The sequence below is a fragment of the Protopterus annectens genome, chromosome 3.part0 (assembly GCF_019279795.1).
Source record: "Protopterus annectens isolate FY-2018-M chromosome 3.part0, PAN1.0, whole genome shotgun sequence".
Classification (NCBI taxonomy): domain Eukaryota; kingdom Metazoa; phylum Chordata; order Ceratodontiformes; family Protopteridae; genus Protopterus; species Protopterus annectens.
This window is the reverse complement of record NC_056731.1, coordinates 1711328000-1711350927: the sequence shown is the minus strand read 5'-3', so window position 1 is coordinate 1711350927 and position 22928 is coordinate 1711328000. Positions and strand designations below refer to the sequence as shown.

The following is a 22928-nucleotide window of genomic DNA, read 5'->3' as shown; positions in this document are numbered from 1 at the left end:
TAGGGATAATTTGAAAATGGGGAGGGTGGGTAATGGGAAATAAAATGCAGCTTACAGTGGGTGAATATATCATAGGGGTGATGAGTATTTGGTAGTTTGTACAGTGACATCGGAGGAATAGTAAAGTTGTCCTGCACAGGGTGTACATTTTAGAATAAGTAGACTATCTGGTAAGCTGTAGAAGGAAATAGGTGGGAAATGCATTATTTCTATGAAGTAAGCTGAGGACCTCTCTATAAACTTGTGTAGGGGTGAAGTGAAAAGAAATACAGTTTATGGAGGTAAGTGGAGGGGCAGGAGCAAGAAAATGTGTCGGAATAAGAAGAGTTGAGCAATGTTATTGATTAAAGCAGAGGATGTGATGATGGGTAGCTAATGTGGAAAGAAGTGGGGCTTAAGACAGGAAGAGTTAGGTACCGTATAAATGTAGCTGAGGGGGCTGGGTAGCAACTGAGGGTATGGTAGGGGAACAGAATGGGTTTCCAGTCCCCACCAGGCTTGAGACTGCTGCTAGAAAAAAATAGTGCCAGGAGTACCCAGGAAGAGGAAAACTGATAAGTTATCAGATGAAGGCTAAAAACTTACACGTTTAGCAACATTATTGCAAATATTAGTAGAAATACAAGTTAAAATACAGAACATGAATAAGACTGGGATGCTTAGAAAAGCATCTGATTATATAGAGTGCAATGAAAATGTATTTATCCCCTTCCTGATTTCTTATTTCTTTTCACGTTTGTGACACTTAAATGTTTCAGATCATCAAACAAATGTAAATATTAGACAAAGATAACCCAAGTAAATACAAAATGCAGTTTTTAAGTGATGATTTTATTTAAGGGAAAAAACTATCCAAATCTACATGGTCCTATGTGAAAAGGTAATTGTCCCCTTGTTAAATCATGAAGTAAGTGTGGTTAATCACATTTTTGGGAAAGGTGAGTTCAATTTCACTAGCCACATCCAGGCCTGATTACTGCCAGACCTGTTGAATCAAGAGATCACTTAAATAGAACCTGTCAGACAAAGTGAAGTAGGCCAAAAGATCCCAAAAGGAAGACATCATGCCGAGATCTAAAGAAATTCTGGAACAGATGAGAAACAAAGTAATTGACATCTATCAGTCTGGGAAAGGTTCCAAAGTCATTTCTACAGCTTTGGAACTCCAGCGAACCATGGTGAGAGCTATTATCCACAAATAGAAAAAACATGGAACAGTGGCGAACCTTCCCAGGAGTGGCTGGCCTACAAAAATTACCCCAAGAGCGCAGCGACGACTCATCTAAGAGGTCACAAAAGAACCCAGAACAACATCTAGAGAACTGCAGGCCTCAATTAATTCAGTTAAGGTCAGTGTTCATGACAACCATGAGAGAGACTGAATGGCATGCATGGCAGAGTTGCAAGGTGAAAACCACTGCTCACCAAAAAGAACATAAAGGCTCGTCTCACTTTTGCCAAAAAAAATCTTAATGATCCCCAAGACTTTCGGGAAAATATTCTGTGGACTGACGAAACAAAAGTTGAACTTTTTGGGAGGTGTGCATCCCATTACATCTGACGTAAAAGTAACACAGCATTTCAGAAAAAGAACATCATGCCAACAGTCAAACATGGTGGTGGTAGTATGATGGTCTGGGGCTGCTTTGCTGCTTCTGGACCTGGACGACTTGCTGTGACTGATGGAACCATGAATTCTGCTCTCTACCAAAAAATCCTGAAGGAGAATGTCCGGCCATCAGTTTGTGACCTCAAACTGAAGCGCACTTGGATTCTGCAGCAGGACAATGATCCAAAACACACCAGCAAGTCCACCTCTGAATCACTTAAAAAAAACAAAATTAAGGTTTTGGAGTGGCCCAGTCAAAGTCCGGACTTGAATCCAATTGAGATGCTGTGGCATGACATTAAAAATGCAGATCATGCTTGGAAACCCTCCAATATGACCGAATTAAAACAATTCTGCAAAGAAGAGTGGGCCGAAATTCCTCAACAGCGATAAGAAAGACTCATTGCCACTTATCGCAAATGCTTGATTGCAGTTGTTGCTACTAAGGGTGGCACAACCAGTTATTAGGTTTAGGGATCAATTACTTTTTCACATAGGGCCATGTAGATTTGGATAATATTTTTTCCTTAATAAATAAAATCATCACTTACAAACGGCATTTTGTGTTTACTTGGGTTATCTTTGTCTAAAAATTATATTTGTTTGATGATCTGAAACATTTAAGTGTGACAAACATGCAAAAAATATGAAATCAGGAAGGGGGCAAATACTTTTCCATTGCACTGTAGATGTAATCAATGAAGCCTTTATGGAATGGACTGTTAACTAGAATTAAGGAAGATATCCAAGTAAAAAAAGTTCAGGGTAACTCAGAAAAGTATTAAAATGATGACCATAAGTAATTAGTAAATGTATTGGTTTAAATATGGTTGCAGTTTGGGTTATGCTGTTTTAATAGAGAAAAAAAACGGCAATTTTTTTAAAAGTGTGTGTTCTAATGGGAGTAGGGCATCCGGTCTCAATTTTCAGCTGGAGTTGCAAACAATTAGATACTAAGAGTAGCCACAATTAATACTACACAACAAAAATTATTAATGCTTACAAGAGAACTGGACCTAATACCAGTAATAGTACTGCACAGTAAATCAGTGTTAAAATTCTAACCCCAAAACAGGACTGAGGCTACAGTCAAGCAAGCGGATAAGCACTTGAGTTCACTGAAGTTATCTCCCTTTAATGTTAATGTTAGTTAATGTTTAAATTCTGTTGTGGGACCTTGATAATGTACCTCATTTCAGAAGCATATTGATCAGTGAGTAATTAACTTTAACACTGAAAAAGAGGAAGACTCCTCAATGCTACAAAAATCCTTTATTAAACAGGCAAGAACAAAGCTTCATCAGTGTAATGAAGCAATACACAAAAACCTGCATTAAATAGTGTAATTCACAAGAAATACAAAACACAGCCTAACCAATCACAGCACATAGTTAATTAATGCATTTAATCAAAAAACATTTAATGATATATACATAAAAATATTCATGAAAAAAGATTATACATATATATATATATATATATATATATATATATATATATATATCAGCACCATGGCTCTCTAAAGAGACAAGACAAAAAATCCTATTAAGAAATAAGATCTAGTCTAAACAGAGATGTACTAAAAGCCCAACCGACCACCAGAACTACAAACACCATAGAAACACCACAAATAAATCTATACTCCTTGATAAAAAAAAAACTACTACTTTAAACTCCAAGACAGGCATCAACAAACCCCACAAACATTTTGGACAGCTACTAATAGGCTTTTACACCCAGGACACTCCAACACTCCAACTCCTTCAGGACTTTCCTTAAGCCCTCCTAAGGAGATTGCTGACACCTTCAATACCTTCTTTACAGAAACTTTACAATATCTTGCTAATTCCCTACCTTCTGTCACCCTAACCCTCCCATTCTCCATGACTAGCAAACCCCCTACCTTTCAACTAAATCCAGTCCTTACATCTTTCATCTTCACTATACTTACTAAACTTAAACCATGTACCCCATCCGCTGATCTCCTACCAGCTGAATACCTGCAAAGTGCAGCTAAAGTTCTTTCCTATCCTATTTCCATACTAATCAACAGAACTATTACTGAAGTTTCTATCCCATCTCTCTGGAAAATCTCACATATAACTTTCTTCATAAGGGTGGTAACTCAACCGAAATATCCAACTATTGCCCCATAGCCCTGCTCTCCCCTTTAGCCAAAATAATGGAAAAATGTATCCACCGCCAGCTACTAGATCACCTTCTCCAATATAACCTTCTCTCAGACTGTCAACATGGTTTTAGGCCTTTCCATAGTACTACTACTGCCCTACTATCCTTCTCTGACTGCATCAATAAGCATCACAACAACAACAGGCTCTCCACTGCACTCTTCATAGACCTATCAAAAGACTTTGATATGGTGAACCATCAATTACTACTACATATACTAAAACAACTCCCACATTCCCACATTACAGTGGTTCAAGTCCTACTTAGAAAACAGACAGCAAGCTGTCCTCTGGGACAATAACCTTTCCACTCTTCTTCCTATTACACTTGGGGTCCCACAAGGCTGCATCCTGGGACCTCTCCTTTTCTCTATTTTCATCAACGACCTACAGCTAAATATTCCACAATCTACCTGCATACAATATGCAGATGATTCCACACTAGTGTGTTCTGACACCTCATCTGCTGAGCTCCAAACCATTACCCAGACAGTATTTAACTCAGTTGAAAAATGTTTTTTGCAACGTTGCCTCCTACTAAACACCAAAAAAACTAAATTACTGGTATTTACTCCCACACTGAAGTCCCCCCCTATTGATCTAACTGTCAAATCTAGCAATGGTACTATAATTACACCTGCCCTGACCACCAAGCTCTTAGGCGTAACAATAGATCAAAATCTTAACTTTGACACACATATTAACACTACCATTAAAGCTGTTAACAGAAAACTTGGCTCACTTTATAAGATAAAATCCTTCCTCACCCCTGAAGCCAGAACCACCATCGCTCATACCCACCTGATATCTACCCTCCTCTATGATTCATCTATCTATACAAATCTTTCCAAAACTAACCTAAACAAACTGGCAACCTCCTACAACAACATTGCCAGATTTGCTACGGGTTCACCATATAGAACCCATCACTGTTTAAATCTCAAACAGCTAGGCTGGCTTGAACTCCAAAACCAGCTACTATTTCAGCAACTTACAATTACCCATAACATTCTCTTTCATACCAATAATACTCCTATTCTTAGTAGCATAGTCTCTCCTTATGGAAATCTTACTACCCTACACTCAGCAAATACATTACAAGTAACCATCCAGAAATCCCTTAATAAAGGAGGGGATGTCCTCTTCTCAAATTTTGTGGGTAAGATTTGGAACAAACTCCCCAGCAACCTACAATTACTTTCATCTTTACCACTTTTCAAACACCAACTAAAACTATACCTTAAAGCACATTGGTTATGCTCATGTACTAATCCAGATTAACACTAACTATCAAGTATACTGCCTTTCCCCCTCTATAACCCACTAGTATGGAAATATACCCTCCTCTTAATTACTATTATAGTTTTTTATTTCCTTCTTATTTCATGAAACGTACTCCGTACATTTCTAAAACCCCTCTCCTGTTCCTGGCACTTTCATTGTCAGTGTTTGTATTAATGCCACCTACGACATATTGTGTAAAGTTCTGCAGGCATAACAACTAGTTAGAAACTTTCATCCCTTCCTCACTCTTTTGTATAACTATTGTCAAACTATATACCTCTGGTGAATGCTTCTCATACTACTGCATTGCTAAAACCCTCACTCATGTTTCTCTGTTGTTGTTTTAGTTCCTTGTATGCTAACCTAGAGCTATTATGAATTTAATCATTTTTAGCATTTTGTGCCTTTGCTCCTTGAAGCCAGTTTTACTAAATTAGTCTATACCTTTACTGTAATTGCATTTTTTAACATGTATTAGTTTTATGTTGCTGTTTTGATTTCTTTTGATTTGTATTCCTGTTACATTAGATTAATTTGGAGCTTATCTCCCCAGGCCTCTACTGAAAATGGACATGTATCCAGCTAGACTAGCCTGGTCAACAAATGTAAAATTAAAATAAATAATATAAATATATATATATATATATATATATATATATAAAACAATAGATGTTTGTATCTAACTATAGGTTTAACAGTGACTGTCTTATTAATTCCAGGTACAGGATTACACCTCTGGGATTTTTTGAGTGTCTCAACAACCCTGAAAACATATTCATGATGTGCACACTTATCCGCTAAATCCTTTGCCAGAGCATTTATCATAATCCCTCTATGTATTTCTGATTTATGTTCTATAATTTTCTCTTTCAGTTTTCAAACTGACTTCCCTATATAGAAACTTGTGCAGTTCTTACAAGTAGCTAAATAAATAATGAGAGGTATTATATGTAGCACAGCATTTAAATGTGAAAATCTGTCCTGTTACAGGATGTGTAAAATTATTATCAGTACAAATAGAATTGCAACAAGAGCAACTGTAGCAAGGAAAGGTTCCAAATCTATTACACAGTTTTGGATGAGCCCTAGTGGGCAATTCTTATACAAAAACTAGGCCTTTCCCCTATATGTTTTCTAAGCTCAAATAGAGTAATGGCCAGTTAAATTTATTATTAGTGTTGACCTCATTCCAGGTGTCATTACCAAAAAAATATAGTTTAGCTTTAGTCTCCCTTTCCTTCAATATTTCATCCCTAATATTATCCAGAGTGTGCTGGTTATAAACCCTTTCCTTGAATTCTAAGGTAATTTCAGCCATTTGACTTGCTCATAAATACGGGCTTTTGGCAATGCCTTTAGAAATATGTCTAGCATGCATACAAACTAGCTTTGTGTAAATATCTGCTGGCATGCACAGCTTTTTTATTTATACTAGTGTAAATGTCAGTATCATCAGTTTTTAACGTAATATCCAAGAAATTAATCTCATTCTTAGAAAATGTCATTTCAAATTTTAAAAATTCAGTAGTTTGATTCAAGTAGCTGACAAATTAAGTTCATCCCCTGAGCCTTCCAAAATTAAAAAGACACCATCAACAAAAGTTTTAAAAAAGTAATTGTACATTTAAAATTGTCAGGACCATTATAAATATAAATTTCTTCCCATCTACTTAAAGTAAGATTAGCACATGTATTTCCTGTGAATGACACTATATAATACATTTTTGTTTATTGCTTCATTACACTGATGAAGGATTTGTTAATCTGAAATCTTTGTTCTTGCTTGTTTAAGAAAGGATTTTGTAGCATTGCAGAGTCTTCCTCTTTTTTGGTGCTTCTGATTCTGGATTGTGACACTGCTTTACCATGAATTGTTTCCTACTTTGTTTTTGCTTTTACTAATTAACTTTAGGTCAGGATGGCATGGTCACTCAGCTGTAGTGAATGTGATGACAGTATAGCAACTTCATACATATTACTCAGCTTCCCGTATGTATGAAATCGTGCAGCAAACTTACTAAAAATCTTATTTCTAACAAAATGAAACAGAATTTCAACTTTGTGTGTTTTTGTGGGGTTTGGATTAAAGTCCACTGTTCACTTATATAATCATATCTGACCTCTTTAACACTTCAGGGAAAGGCCTCAATCCTGGCTGAATTAGTGGATATGAATTAATGTGAACCTTGTCACCAAATGTCGGTAAGAAGGTCCAAACAATTTTCAGGGACCCTCAGTAAGTTGTAGCCCTGAGGGCACTAGCAAGGACCATTCTACTGCAATGGACTGAGATCCCATTCCAACATCATATCCAGAGTCATCCTCTCTCAGGTCATTCTCCTGGTCAGGCATCCCATCCTCTCTAGCATAGTCTTCACTTTGTGCCCTGGTTCCAGTGACTTCACTCTTCCACTTCCCTGTATGCACATACCTCCTAATTTTAATTGTTGATTTAAACAAGTTTCTCTGCCAAACAGCAAAAACAGAGGCTGAGTTACAGCTACACTGTTTTTAAAAATTGTGTCAAACCAAGGTAGCCTGGCCTAGAGATGCCCATTCTCACCTGTACTTGATATGAATACAGTTCACTTAGGTAAACCCATTAGTCTGTTCAAAAGCAGTGTCAGTGGACTTCCAGTTAAGCTGTTGGTATGTTAGCAGTTTCTTTTAGAGCTCCCTGCTCTGTCTTAAAACACGAATAACGCACATTAAATCAGGATTTGTCCCCTTTGTGTAGAAATCAATACTTTTGGTCACCAAAAAGCTGGAAAAAAAAAAGAAAAAGCAGCATATAACACCTTCTGTATCTCCTGAGGAGATGAACAGGGTGCATTGATGACTCAATTGCTTGGCCAGGCAAATATGCAGAGATCAGCGGAGCCACATGGGGAGCTTTCTGCTCCAACTTAAGAGAAAATTGATTAAATAAATTGAGAAATCTTCAATACTAGTGGTACACTGGCTAGTTATATTCAGAAAACAAACCAGAAGTGGAAAGGGATGGAGTATTCTCTGTCTTAATACTCTGACAATATTACTACTCTGCAGGTAGCAGAGCTAGAACTACAAGATAGTACAGTGAATCAAGGAGCTAAAAGTGAGGATATTCAACAGAAACTTAATGAGCTGGAGGACAGGTTAAGATAAGAGAATCTTTACTTTGTGGGAATTCCAGAAATAGGTAAAGGGAGTGACTGTAAATCTTTTATGGTGGACTGTGTATGCCAGTGGATAGGCATTCCCCAGCAAGACGTAGTAGTACAAGTAAAATGGGTGCATAGAATATACTCATCTGGTTTAGAACCTACTAAGCATCCTACGCCAATAGTAGTAATGTTGCAGAGACACAACCTGAAAGCATTTTATCAAGTTTATGAAGGAAAGGTACCATAGTAAAGATGGACGAGAGTTGATGACGACTATTCTCAGCAAATTAGGGTGAAGAGGAACACTCTTATCCATTGTTTTTAAAAGTGCGGAGAGTTGGGGACTAAGTTTACACTTAATTACCCAGCTCCATTTCATTCAGGTTCCAGGACATAAACAGATCCAGCTAAAGCCATCAAGGAATTGGACCAAAAACTTGGTGATATCAAAACAGCCCAGAACAATACCAGAGGAGTCCATGCTGAACCCAGGCCACAGAGTCTGGGTATGGCATGTACAGGCAGGATGGCGATAATGCCACCTCCATTTTTTCTAAAGAAAACGCAAGAAAGGACATGAGACATTAAAGGGTTTTCCAGGAGGATGAAAGATGTATCCACATCAAATTTTGAAGAAGTGCTGTCGGGGCTGGAAAAGGCAGAAGGACAGAACAGGCTGTGACTAAGGACTATGAATGCTGCAACTCCAGAGAACTAGCACACTGAATTGCACATTAGGGTAAAAGTGACTGCTGTTATGGGGTTTTCAAGACTGTGAAATGTGAGCAGTAGCTGGCAAGAACTATCCCCTCTTCTATGGTGTTCGCTTAAACTAAAAAGAAAATGTGCATGCAGGGGATTACCCAGTAAAGTATGGTACATTACAGTGAGTGCTTTATTAGGGCAGGGTAAGGGATCCTGGATTTGGCATCTAGAGACTCACAACAAAGTTAAAGAATTTCTCTTAGTAAGCTCATTATTCAAGCAGCTAAATCTGGGAACTCTGGAGTCTCAAAAAAAAATGCTGACTGGTGCCACAAAAGCAGAGCTGCAAAGGTGTATTTATCCTACTCTGCCCACCCTAGCATGGATACAGCAGCTAACTTAGGTAACCTGCATAGGCACTGTAAATTGTACGATCCCGAGAGCGTTGTTGTGACTACAAAATTGGTACACAATAACAGGCGGGATAGACTCCAGGTTAGAAAAAAAGTATGGCATCTTACTAGACACTAACCTACAACACCTACACATGGTACCCATCTAGGAAGTCTTAGTTGTGTTCAGCAAGCGGGCAGAGATATGAAAAGAGGAAAGGGCAAAAAGGACACCACTCCTATTAGTCCTGACATTTGCAAGTTAACTAAGCTCTTACATGTGCCCATGGAGGAGGCATGCTTAAGAGGGTGCTTCACCTGTATTGCTAATAGGGGAACAAGAGACAGAGCAGCAGGCTAGACTTTGGCAGAAACTAAAGGTAGGCATGCTGTGTACACTGGATTGGTCCAGTCTCCTTTCTGACTGTTCTTTTCTACTTCAGTTATTGTTGGATAAAGGGGCCAAGTTTTCATCAAAATATCAGCATTCTGGTGTGTTTAGAATTACTGTGTAGCAGGTAGCACAAAAGATGTAAAGAGAAATCATTGTTACAAAAGGAAATGAAAGGGAGAGGGAGGGATAAGTTCCAGCAAAGTGGGAGTTGACAAGCAATTAATAAAATCAGTACCAATGGCCACTCTACTAGACAGCATTTCATTTTGTGTAATGTTTTATATGCATTTTGTTTATTCTCTTCTTGTTTCAACATATTTGTTGTGTATTTCTCTTAGTAGCAGGCCAGAATCCACGCTACGAAGCGTGGAGGGGGTACTGTGATAACATATAAGCAGGTTTCCCAAAGTGTGTGTGTGCGTGTTGGGGGGGGGGTAATACATGTCAAACTTTGCAAAGTGTAAGAAATGGAGAGCATCTCAGGGATCACACTCTGCAGTACTTGTATGATTACATTAACATAATGGAATATAAATGGACTGGTGGAGGAAAAAAAGACAAAAAAGATCTTTGACTATTTAGCAAGGGGAGTGTAGATATCACCTTACTTCAAGAAATGCACATGAAACAGAAAGTACATGAGGAAACAAAGCAGTGATTGGAAGGATAGAACTTGGTGTGGGGTTATCATCAGAGAGGACCAAAGGAGTATTGATATTAATAAAAAAGGACTTCCATTAATAATAATAAAGGAAACTAAAAGGGGCAAACAGACTAGACATATTATTCTTAAAGGCTTTTGGCTGGGTTAGTTACTGACCATAGCTCCACTACACCCCCCCCCCAAAATCTAAATGGGTTGAAATAAGAAATATGTTGGGTGCGGTCACAGAATTCCAGGAGAGCATAACATTGATAGAGGGGGATTGGAATGCAGTAACAGATATTTCAGACATTACAGGAGGCCACAGACATTATGTTGTTACTAGGGAAAAGAGGTACCCAGCTAAATATTTTAGTACCTGTGGTTTTCAGGATATAATGGATACACACAAAGCCAAAATAACTGTACATATTATTCAGAGAAATATAGCACATGGGCTAGGCTTGACAGATGTCACATCTCAAAAGAGCATATACACCAGATGTAGAACATTTAAACTCACTCTATTACTATCTTGGATCATGTCCCAGTCCTCTGGGAACTGAGAATAAAGAGGTACAGGTATTCTGAACGACACTGGCATTTTTCATTATACTGGTTTAACAAATCAGTGTCTCGGGATTGGCTGGAGAGATGCTTACTAAATGGCCTTAAGGAACTGGATGAGTTAACGGGTGATCTGAGTGTAACCTGGGACTCATTTAAAATGAGATATATACAAGACAGTCAAAGCAGTCAGGTAAAAGTAGAACCAAATACTCGCAGGCCCTTAAGGACATTGGTGAAACACAGGAACAGTTGAGGAAGTGAATTTCCTCAAAGGTAAACTGGGCTTAGAGAAACTGAAATCTGAGATGGGTCAATATTTAGACAATTTATATGACTACAGGAAGAGTAAAATCAAATCTCTACACTTTGTTAATAACCTGAAAGAAATCAAATTATAGCTCAAAAATTGAGATGCCAAAAGTTAGAAAGAATGATTAGTAAAATTAGGGACCCCAGTATCAAAAAACATGAACAAGACCCAGATAATATAAAGGACATACTGTCAACATTCCAAAGTAATTTGCACAGGATGGATGAAAAGGTAGAAATTAGATCATTAGAAAGACAATCCCCTGGGATTCATTAATCCCTACATTAAGTGCACACCATTCTGAGTGAACAGACAACTCAAGCACAACTCACAAATTCTTCCTCCTAATTTTACTTTTTCTACTGATTTTCTTGCAGATTTAAATACTGAGGGGAATTCATAAAGATTACTACAAAGCGTAGACTTAGTGTAATATTTCTGTGTGACTAGAAAGCACAACAAAATGTGGTAGGGATGTTCTTGAATACACTTAGTTTATGTGTTATTGAATCTGGTCCAGTATCTGGGAACATTAGATGTTTCCCCAACTTAATGAAGAGGAAAGGAATAAGGACAGTAGGATCAAACCAGGAGAGGATGGAATTCCAGTGGTGGACTGAAAAGGTAAATGATCAAGTTGCAAATGTTTGGGTGAAACTATTTAATATCATCATACAAGGTGGGCATATACCATCCTCTTGGAAGCTGGCAATCATAGTAAGTCTTCCTAAGGAAGGGAAAGACCCGAATCACCCCCAGTCATACAGAACAACTTCTATCTTGAACCACGACTAAAAAATCTTTGAGAGCATTATAGCGAGTAGGCTGGCACCATTAATTCCAACAATTACAGATGTGGACTAGTATTGTTTTGTTGGGGGAAGGCAAACATTTGATAAAACACTGAAAATGGTAATGCAACAAAGGACTGCTGAACAAAAGCTGTTGGAATTGCTTATGGTGAGTCTCGAAGACAAAGCATTTGATAGAGTAAGCAGGGGTTTTATATTAAAATACGTTAAAATATCTTTTTTCCAGAGCCATGTATCACATTAACTGCCAATCCATATATGAAAGCGCAGGTCAGACTGAAAGACAATGGCAGGGTCTCCCAAATAATCAATACATCAAGAAGGACACAGCAGGGGTGCCCACTACCCCACCTTTTACTTGTTCCATACTTAGAGCCTTTGGCAATTATGAGAAGGAAATCTAACGCAGAGGGATACAAATGATGGAAGCTGGAAGAAAAATTAGCAATGCTTCCTGATGATGTGATTCTATACCTTACCATTCCTGAAAGGGACTTAAAGGACTTACCTACAAAATTAAATACCTTTGGCCAGATCTCTGGGTATAAAATTAAATTAAAAACTAAGGCAGTCGCTGCCAATTATGCCCTCACCTGCATGAAAGTTCAAAAGGACATTGGAAGATGAAATATTTTATAGTTAAATTGTGCAACTCCGTTCTCTTAGCAGCTGTACATATGTGTGTGGAAACATTGCAGCACATCATTACTAAATTAAACACACTGGGACTAATTGGGATGATCCTGGATCACAAAATTCTAGCTATACTAGTCAAGCATACTATTTTTTTCTTCACAAAAGGCACCTGGGCTAAAATTAATAAGATAATTATAAGCAGGAATTTATTTGGGACAATAAAAGGGGAAGAATCAGGCAAGATAAGATGGAGCATAAAGAGGGAGGCTGGAAGTAAAAGACAATCCAATGAAGATGGTTAGGAAAGAATGGAGTACTAAGTCAAACTAGTACATTTTAGAAGGGGATTGGGTTCAGATATCTGCCATTCCAACACACACGACAAAGTCCAGCAAATTTTGCATTTTCATGTGGAAATGCCTTCACAAATATTTTTACACTTTGGCAAAATTAAGTCACATGTATTCACAAGTTCAGGCTGGTTGCTGGAGGTGTGAACCTCGAGAGAAAAATGTGGGAACATGTAGTACGGATTTGTTCTAAGCTGCAGATCTTAAACTGAAGCTCCAAGAAGTAGTGAACTTTATAGTAGGGCATCATGAGTTTCTCACTCAACTAATGATTTTATTGAGTTGGCTCGAAACTAAACTTTACTCATGCTAGTTGCAAAAAAGGCAAATGTGCACCATACATGCAGATTGCACCGACTATATTTCAAATAAATATTGCTGGCAAATAAAACCTTGGCTTGGGCATATTAAAAAAGAAGTGTCATTGGCACAACAGGTAGAACACTTTGGTGCTGGAACACCAGTAGACTGTAGGCTCTAATCCCACTCCAGGTGACTGGAGTACATCATTAGGGGTGCTGCATTCCTGAGTGTGCTGTCCTTCGGATAAGACATTAAACTGAAGTCCTAACTGCTTGAGTTGGCGATAGCTCAGGTGGATGTAAAAGATCCCATAGCACCTATCAAAAAGAATAAGGCATGTTCCCTGAGGCCCTGGCCAAATTTTCCCTAGTAGTAGAAATACCAACTCAGGTTTCCTCTGAAAAGAGTCTACTAGACTAGTGGGATTAACCCGGTCAACAAAGGATAAAAAAATATATACAAACATGCTTCACATCATTACCTGTTACTTACTTCATCATTCAATTATAACTGAGAAGCTATCACACCTAATGATCGCTCCTGCATGTATGTATGCATGTTTGAGGGAACCAAAAGTTTAGCAACCTCATACATATTATTATATTTCCATACCAAATACATTGACACTAATAATTATAAAATATATACACATTGATACTTTAATAGTTATAAAATATGTACAAAAATATTGTTTCTTAAGTCAACAGGACTCCAAAATGCTGCAATGGAGGTAAATGGGCAATGCCCTAGTTAAAATGGACCTACCATACTGTACAAGGTAAGAAAATTATGCAGTGTGTTTTATTCCTTAACTGGACTTGGTACAAGTACCTCATCACTCATAACATTGTAGGTGGGTATTCAGAACTATAACACAATCATAGCTTAACAGCCTTTGCAATGAAACCATAAAACTCTGCAAATAAACAAATTAATGTAGTTAGATATTCCACTGTATATCTGTGCAGCAGAAAATCCCCTAAAGGTTTTAAATAGGACTATCTTGCATAGAATAAAAGAATGCTCCACAATAGACTGGTTATATGAGCTATTTATAAAAATTTACATATCTGGAAAAAAATATCAGTCCAACTGTACAATATAGCAAAAAATGCTTACTGTCCTGGAACACTCAGCATTTACTCATTGAAACATACAACACAGCCTGACCTACACTAAGACTGCCATATTGCACAACTAAATAGCAGCATTCAGTGATTGCTTTCATTAAAAGGCGGCAAGCCAGACAAGCAATTTCACTTGGTGACTGAGAATGAAAAGAAAAACCCAGTGTCTCTATCGACTTGAGAATGGACTTCTTCCTTGTCCAGAAGCAGTTGTTCTAAGGCTGTTTTTCACCTCCGACCTTCCACTGCTCAGTTGAGACATTTTTAGTACAGATGACACCTGCAATAATATTAACAAGGAAATGTGAGTACACATATCTTTTAAATGGTCAGAATAAAAAACATACGCATTCATAGTATGCAGCGTTTCATCTTTTGAAATGAAAAGCTTAAAAAATTTATGTAAAATGCGATACAAAACTCCACAAATGTGAACAATTTTGACAGTAACTATGTCAATGCATAATCAATGTTTGTGCTGCAGACTGTTAAAATGTTCAAGCTTTAAAAACATGCTGAACTGCTTACTTCTGTTTCAAAGTTTACGTATGCATTACTATGGAAATCACTGCGTCAATGTACATGTTATAGACTTATTTTCATTACATCTCAGGAGTCGCTGCCAAGTCTACCCCTGACACCCAAGCCCTTCAGTCATGAACTTAGCTACCAATGGGCTTACATTCAATTATAAAAGGTACAATGCTATCACTTTTGATACATAAGCCCTCCCAACAGCTTACAGCATAGACAACATCACACTCCAAAATGTTGCTAGTGACCCTGGAACTTGGGTTGATAATTCACCTCTCCTGTGATCACCATGTAATGACAGTAGTCAGAAAGTCTTTCTACTTAGTGCACCTAATTGTCAAAGGATCATCATCCAGATCTAAAAAGGTCACTGTCCTCTTACATTCAGTACTGATTAGGCCTATTACTGAATACAATGTCCCCTTTCAGATGTACCTCACTGGACTTGTTAAACTAGAAAGACCCTAGGGATTCCTAACTAAGACTATCACTGACTCAAAAACCCAGAAAAGACTGGGAGCACTGACTCTTTACTCACTGAGGGGAGATCTATGCTTCACCTTCCATGCCATTAGGGAATCAGTGGTCCTGGATCTTTTGCATAATCACAAATCAAATATTCCAGCAAATGCCTGAACCAAGAATGTAAATATGTACCAGCAAGTAAATAAAACCTGATGGAGAAATAGATTAATTATGCAGCATCTTTCCAAACGCAACTTTGACAGATTACTGTCCTTCAAAAGGAAACTGGATCATTGGATGGCATTCACTAATTCACCCCTGGCATTAATGACCTAACCCTCTTTGAAAAAGGAGTTAAGGTCTAAGGGTGGTCACAAAACTAAGTTGCCTTCTATTTTATATGATCCTATGATGGCCATCTCAGAAATCAAAAGCTATCTGCCATTGGAAATAGATATGATCTGCTAAGAGCCATCTCAAAACAAGTCTTTAAATATCTCAGGTTCCCATGCAAGTGTGTGTGTGTCCATAATGATGCATGCCGTCAACAAAGGAGCTGAGGTGTCTTTTGTGCTTCTCAGTGTTGATATCAGCAGCACAATGACAAGATACATCTGCAAGGGTGTGTAGATGTGTGCAACACTCATTCTAATAGCACATGACCAAAATGTTTCTGTCTTCACAGCAGTGGATGAATACATTGTTCTTTTCAGCAGACATGCTGTTTCTGGTGTGCATACTGCAAATAACCTGTGGTCCTAGGAGGAAGGCACTAGCAACTCCAGAAAAGAAGGTTGCTTGAGCCAGGAGCTCTGGGTGGGCTAGTGAAAAAAAAAAAACTAGAAAAGTGAGATTCTCAGAGAAGAAAATCAAACAGGCAGTAGGAAGAGAGAACAGGAACAAACCAGGGATCAGATGTCTCCTTTTAAAGCTGCATCATATGAGCAGAAACTATTCATATACTTCCAAAAGCTGGCAACCATGGCAGAAGCAGACTTTTCCAAGATTGCTGCACACTGATTAACAGCTTAACTTGGCTCTCTCAATGTGAAAAAAGAAACTGAAGGAAAAGGGCAGGAACTCTTGTCACTTTTAGTGAATTCACTTAATGGCTAGTACTGCCTGGATGCAAGCAAAGAAGAAATTAAGACAGCCTGAAAGAAAATCAACTAGAAAAAGTGGAGAGAAAACACCAACTAGGAAGAATCCTGCAGCTTTTCAGAAAAAAAGCAGTTTAAGCTCCAGCTTTAGTACAAGTCATGACTTCCAGTAATCTAGAGGAAAAATAAATGTAATGTGATCAAAGCCGATTAAAATAAAACACTGATGCAGCATATCAATCAAATAACAAAGGCTGGAAAAATGGAAGAAGTCTTGAGCAGATAAAAAGTACAAAAAACAGAGGGTGAAATTAACAAAAGACTAGCTGAGAATGAGACTGTTCAAGAAGAGGCGTTTCAAAAAATGGTACAGAGAACAGAAAAATCTGAGATTTTCTGCTGTACCACAGACACAAGAAGGAACAGACTTTTATGAAGGCACAAAAACAACTAGACTCGTACTCCACAGCAGGAACTGTTAATTGAAAAGGTGCACCACATGTATGTTCCAAATATGGCCATGAGAAAGCAGGCAAGACATAGTTGATCATGACAAAACTGGCAAAAAGGCCAAAGTATTAAAAGTTGGAGACAGAGTGTTGTGTAGAAAATGATTATTCACTGTACACCAAGCAGAAGAGAAACAAATTTATTCCAGCAATCAGGGAATGTCATGAGGCATATGTGTGATTTTAGCTACTGTATCCAGCTGTCTTAAGAATATTTTTTTCCTGGAGGATGAAAGTCATTTTTTCATGCAGAACTGGCTATGGAGGAAATAGAAGTCTGCCCAACAAACAGCGAGCCATCAAGAAAATGGGACTGCTTCTCATTCTTCTGATAATAAAGTACACAGAGAGAGACTTAGTGAATTTTTAGTTAATTGTGTGAAGCTTATATATTAAATGAATGATATTGCTTTAAGATCTTGATCATGTGATTTTAAAATGGTATTTAAAATTCAGAGTCAGTTTGTTAAATGTATCTGAAGAAGTCCAACAAATTGGTTGGACGAAAAGCGCTTCATTAAAGTTGTGTCCACATTTAGTACCATTTTTTCGCTTGTAAGTGTCCACATTTAGTACCATTTTCTCGCTTGTGAGTTTATCGAGTGTGACATTATTTTGGACACAGAGAGACTTTGCCAGTGAAACCTATTCCACTGTTCCAAATGAAAACGCTTAAGAGAGAAAAGCACAGGCGCCGACTAGAAAAACTGGGAGTACCTTGGAACTGTACAATAACATGGAGTTGGGAGATGGAGATTGTTTGTCTTACTTGTCTCGTCAGGATGGAATATGCATGGGTTATGTTCAAGCAGCTTTATTATGTACAAACAACATCAGGAAACGAGGTAAAGAACTAACTTAGATAAACTTATAAACAGACTCTCTCATTCATGTTCACTCTGGCTGCACTCTCAAAATGGCACTAAAGCTAGCACGTGCTTGGTAGTTACATGCACGTTCAGTCCTTGGAAATGCTTTTTAAAGGTACAACACACAGAGATGCTACAGAGATGAACAGGAAGAACAGTAATACAGAAATTAGTGAATAAACATGAGACTGCAAAGCTTCAATCACATTTGTGAAATATGGCAGTATAAGCTTAATGCTTATTAGCTTATCTGTACCTTTTACCACTTTTACTGGATTATTGAAACATCAAGTAGCTGGTTAGGTTCATTCTACTGAAGATTTTTTTACTACCTTGACTGCTTATTTCAGCAGCAGATGGCTACAATGCGCCTTGCACAGGACTGTTGCGGGTTTAAAGATATTAGTTACTGCCTTAAGCACTTCCTTATGTTTAGTTTGATAAAATGGTGTACTGCCTCATGTTTATTCTATTATGAAAAAGCTTTTGCATTTTCTTTCTATTCTAGTGTGTGTTTAACATTCTTGCATACTGACTTATGTACTTGCTAATGCTTTACTTGATACAATGGAGTATTGCTTTCACTGTTTATGCTAGTATGAAATGTACTCAAGTGCTGCTATTTCCCTGCTACAATAGAGTGCATAAAGTATATAGTTAATAGTATTGGACCTATTGTAGTCTCAATATCCAGTCTGTTATATACAATAATGGAACACATCCAAATCCATACTGCCTCTTACTGCTGTACAGCCTCTGGTGTCCAAACCTCTTAAGCCAAAGCTGCACCTGGAGGTGTGCAAGTACAACTTGTTTGAAACAAAGCTAATTCCTTGGATGAATCACATTGCAATATAGCAGTTTATTAATATAATTGCCACATATTAATCTTTTGCTTGTTGCATCTCTTCTTTGTAGACCCTGCCCTGACAGCACCTCAGTTTCTGAATGCATCCCTGGTTTCACTGTTCCAGACCTAAATAACTGCATCTTTGAACTCAGTACATACCTGCTAACTAACTGAAAGACTATAAGGGTTTCCAGACAGAAACTAGCCAAGGACAGCCTACGCTATCTGGCAGAATATGTTACTGCTGAAATAGATGCCTAGGCACTACTGCCATATACACAATTGTACAAATGTGTCTTCTTAAATGTAAATGGTGTGCACATGTACAGAGGACACAGTCAGCAACACCCTGCCTAATATCCCATAAACATTCTGTATAAATGTATAACTTAGCATTTATCCTAAAGCAGCACTAGAATAATAGACTACATTTGCTAAATATAGTTTTAATAGCTACCATTTGATCCTTCCAGCTTTTTTCCCCTCACCCTCTGCCTTTCCCATCACATTCAAATGAACAAACTCTGGCTAATATTCCGTCATCCCCAAATTTCACCCAGCCAAAATACGCATAACACATTTAAAACTAAACTCTAAAAAATACTTTGTATTATTGTAATTTACATACCCCTTGGTAACAATGCACTACTACTTATGAAAAAATAATTTTGGGCAATGCCAATCTTGCCTGGCAAAAATGTAACCTCTGACAGTCCCTCATCCTGCATAAAACTATTTGGTCTGACTCAACTAATCACAACACCTACTAGATACAACAAAAGTAATAAGGGCACAATTCCTGATTGGATTTTAGTCTCAGACCCCAGTAAATATACCATCAGTGGAACCCATCCTAACTCACTAAGTAATCATCTCCCAGCATACATATGTAGACTTACCAGTCATCACCCCAATACTGACCGACTTAAGCCAACCAGGAATCTCACAAAGTTTAACAAAGGTTTACTTAACAGTATCCTAATGTTCTTCAACTGGTCTATACTAAAGTCTTTCTCATTAGATGATGCAGTTACAACTTTTAAAATCTTAAACAAATGAATAACTTTAGCCCTTTATGTATAAGGAGAGTAAAACACTCCCCTGGCTATCCACTCTGACCAAAAACATTATGCTTAACAGAGGCAAGGCTTGAAGGTACTGGCTAATTAAAAAAAAAAAAAAAAACTTTCAATCTAAAAAATATATACAAATATAACAAACAATACTATAACCAATTACATCTTAATCATAAACATGATCCAAAAAATGTTGGTCCTCCATTCACACACTACTCAATCCTGGCTCAAAAAAAGATCTGTATCCCTCTCAAACCTGCTCTCCCCTCAAAATAGTGACTACATTTAATAAATACACATCACCCTCTCCTACACAAGCCTGTATTAATCTCTAAAAATATGAAGCCAAACAATCCTTGGAAAAAAAAAAATTGTTAACTTTATCTTAAAACCTGTAACATCTACTATAAAAAAAACTGTTAATTAAACTTAAACCTTGGTCCATAGCTGCTGACAGCTTCCCACCTGAATACCTCAAGATGGAAGCAGAAACCATATCATACCCAGTAGCTATCTTAATCCCTTCCCCACAAATAACAATACTGACAGCACCCCCCCCCCCCGATTTCCAACCCAGTGGTGCGAGACTTGGGAATACAGGTTGATAGCAATCTGAACTTCGACCACCAAGTTTCCATGATGGTAAGGAAAGCCTTATATGCAGCACACCTCATAAACAAGGGCATAGCATCCAGGTCACGGGGTGTTATAACTCCGCTGTACTCGACCCTCATCAGATGACTAATAGAGTATAGTGCACTCTTTTGCATGTACCTCATCAGTCATCTGCAGCAGCTGGAGAGAACTTAGAGGTTTCTCACTAAGAAAATACAGGGAATCCAAAGCATGACCGATACGGACAGGCTGAAAGCCCTGTCAGTTTACTCTGCATCTTACAAGCTAATGAAAGGAGACTTGTGCCTGGCCTACAGGGCAATCTTCAACCCTGCCCTAATGGAAATGCTGCACATCCGCAAGTCAAATGGCTCAAAAGTCACTCACTATTGGGATATCAACCTAGCTTCATAAATTTGTTCTGCGAGCTACCCATAAAAGAACAAATGGGGATACTTGGGATTAACATGGCTAGGCTTGTAAAGACTCTAGGGCCGCTAGCCTAATAACCTCCTATGAACCTTAATCAACAGATCCATATGGGAATCTTATGTACCACCCATTTAGAAAAGATCATATGTCATCCCATTGCACAAAAGGACAAAAACTCTACAGAAGTCTCTAATTTTCATCCCACTGCAATTTTCTCCACCTCTCAAAAATCCTAGAAAAATGTATCCACGTTCAACTTCTTCACCATCCCCTCTCAGAACAGCTCTTAACCAGGATTCTGCTCTGGGCATAGTACAACCACAACCATGCACTATTATCCTTTTTAGATAATAAGGAACTCTGGCAAATTAATCTCTTCCATATTTATGGATGTGCCCAAAGCCTTTGATACTATCTCACATAGCAAACTCCTTCAACAACTGCACCATCTCAGTCTATCCCCTCCTTCACTTCAGTGGTTTAAAGGCTACCTGTCTGACAGACAGCAATCTGTTAGATGGCAACATACTTTCTCTCCTTACATCCCCGTTACGACTGGTGTACCTCAAGGCTCATTTCTTGGTGCACTTCTCTTTAACATTTTCATTAATGACAGTATGCTGACGATTCAACACTAATATGCTCATATGACATTCTTGTACATCATCTTGAAATCACATAAGAAGCCTTGATCTGCTGAAAAAAGGCTTTATGATGCCCAGTTATTACTCAACTCTTAAAAAAGCAAAACTACTCCTATTCCTCCCCAAAGCAAACACCTGAAAGACAAATCCAGCTTCAAAATCGTCTCACTTAACAATACAGAGATAGAAAGCATATCGCATACAAAACTGCTTGGTATGACAATTGATTACAACCTCAGATTTGAACTCCACATTCAAAATAATAATAAAAAAAACTCACCAGAAACTTGGCATGCTTTGCTGACAAAAACATTTTTACTAACTCTGCTAAAACCACAACAGCAACCACTTACCTCCTTCCTTCTCTCTTACATGGTGCCGCTATCCTTAACAACCTGCAGGTATCTGTTAAAACTAGACTTGAAATATGCTACAACAAAGTTGTTAAATTTACTACCAATAAGCAATACTATACACTTCACTAGCTTAAACTATCCTACTATCTGGAATTCACATAACTAGCTACTGCCCATAAAATAATTTATTAACCCCACACATGTCCTTCACTAAGCCCTATTCTTCCTTCCTATCACCCAAACAGACACCTTCGTTCTAATATTAAACAATTTCTCACCATCTACAAACCTCAAAAAGTGATTGGAAACCACCTCTACTGCTACTCTGTTGCCAGAAAATGGAATTCTATTCCACAGGCTATTAGAACTGTAACTTACCATCCCCCCTTCAAGCACCTTCTGAAACATCCCATATCAAACTTATGGCTCTGCTCATCATATACCCCAGATGAACATAAATCTTGTCTACTTTTCTCCACCCTTATCTGTACAGATTCTCTACCCATCTCTACTTCCTCATCTTCACCTGGCTATCTACCCTCTGTAACACTTTACATAACCTTTTCCTATCACCTCTGCCCCATTTATACTAATCTATCCTAATATCTCTCCCCTTTATATTTACAATTGAACTAAACATGACTTACTGCTGTGAATAGTGAACAACATGCTATCCATATTTATATAGAGTGTTTTACTTTTCTTTTCCCGTTGCTCTCTTTGTAACATATTTTTAGTATATCTCTATGCCTTACAATATTTATTTTTGAAATGTATAATTTTCAGCTGTTTCTTCTGTTTGTTAATTTTTCTCTTTTAAGTGGAGCTTTTCTCACCGGACCTCCACTGAAAACGGGCTCGTGGCCCAGCTGGATTTTCCCAGTAAACAAATGTCAATAAATACATAATAAGAAAAAGTCGAAAGAGTGGACTTTTGTTGACTTTGTTAAACTGGTACGAAGCTAAATGGCATTTGTCTCACTTCACGTCATTAATGTTTGTAAGGGC

General features: G+C 37.9%; 1 protein-coding gene across 1 annotated transcript in view; it reads right to left on the bottom strand.

Annotated features, from left to right (window-relative positions):
• Positions 1 to 13979: 13979 nt before the first annotated feature.
• MRS2 (magnesium transporter MRS2) overlaps positions 13980 to 22928 on the bottom strand; it is a gene marked incomplete in the record, with an annotated part of 468540 nt that continues 459591 nt past the window's right edge. Inside the window, 1 exon segment of the mRNA XM_044065745.1 lies at positions 13980 to 14750. Within this exon segment, the coding sequence (XP_043921680.1) occupies positions 14640 to 14750 (111 nt within the window).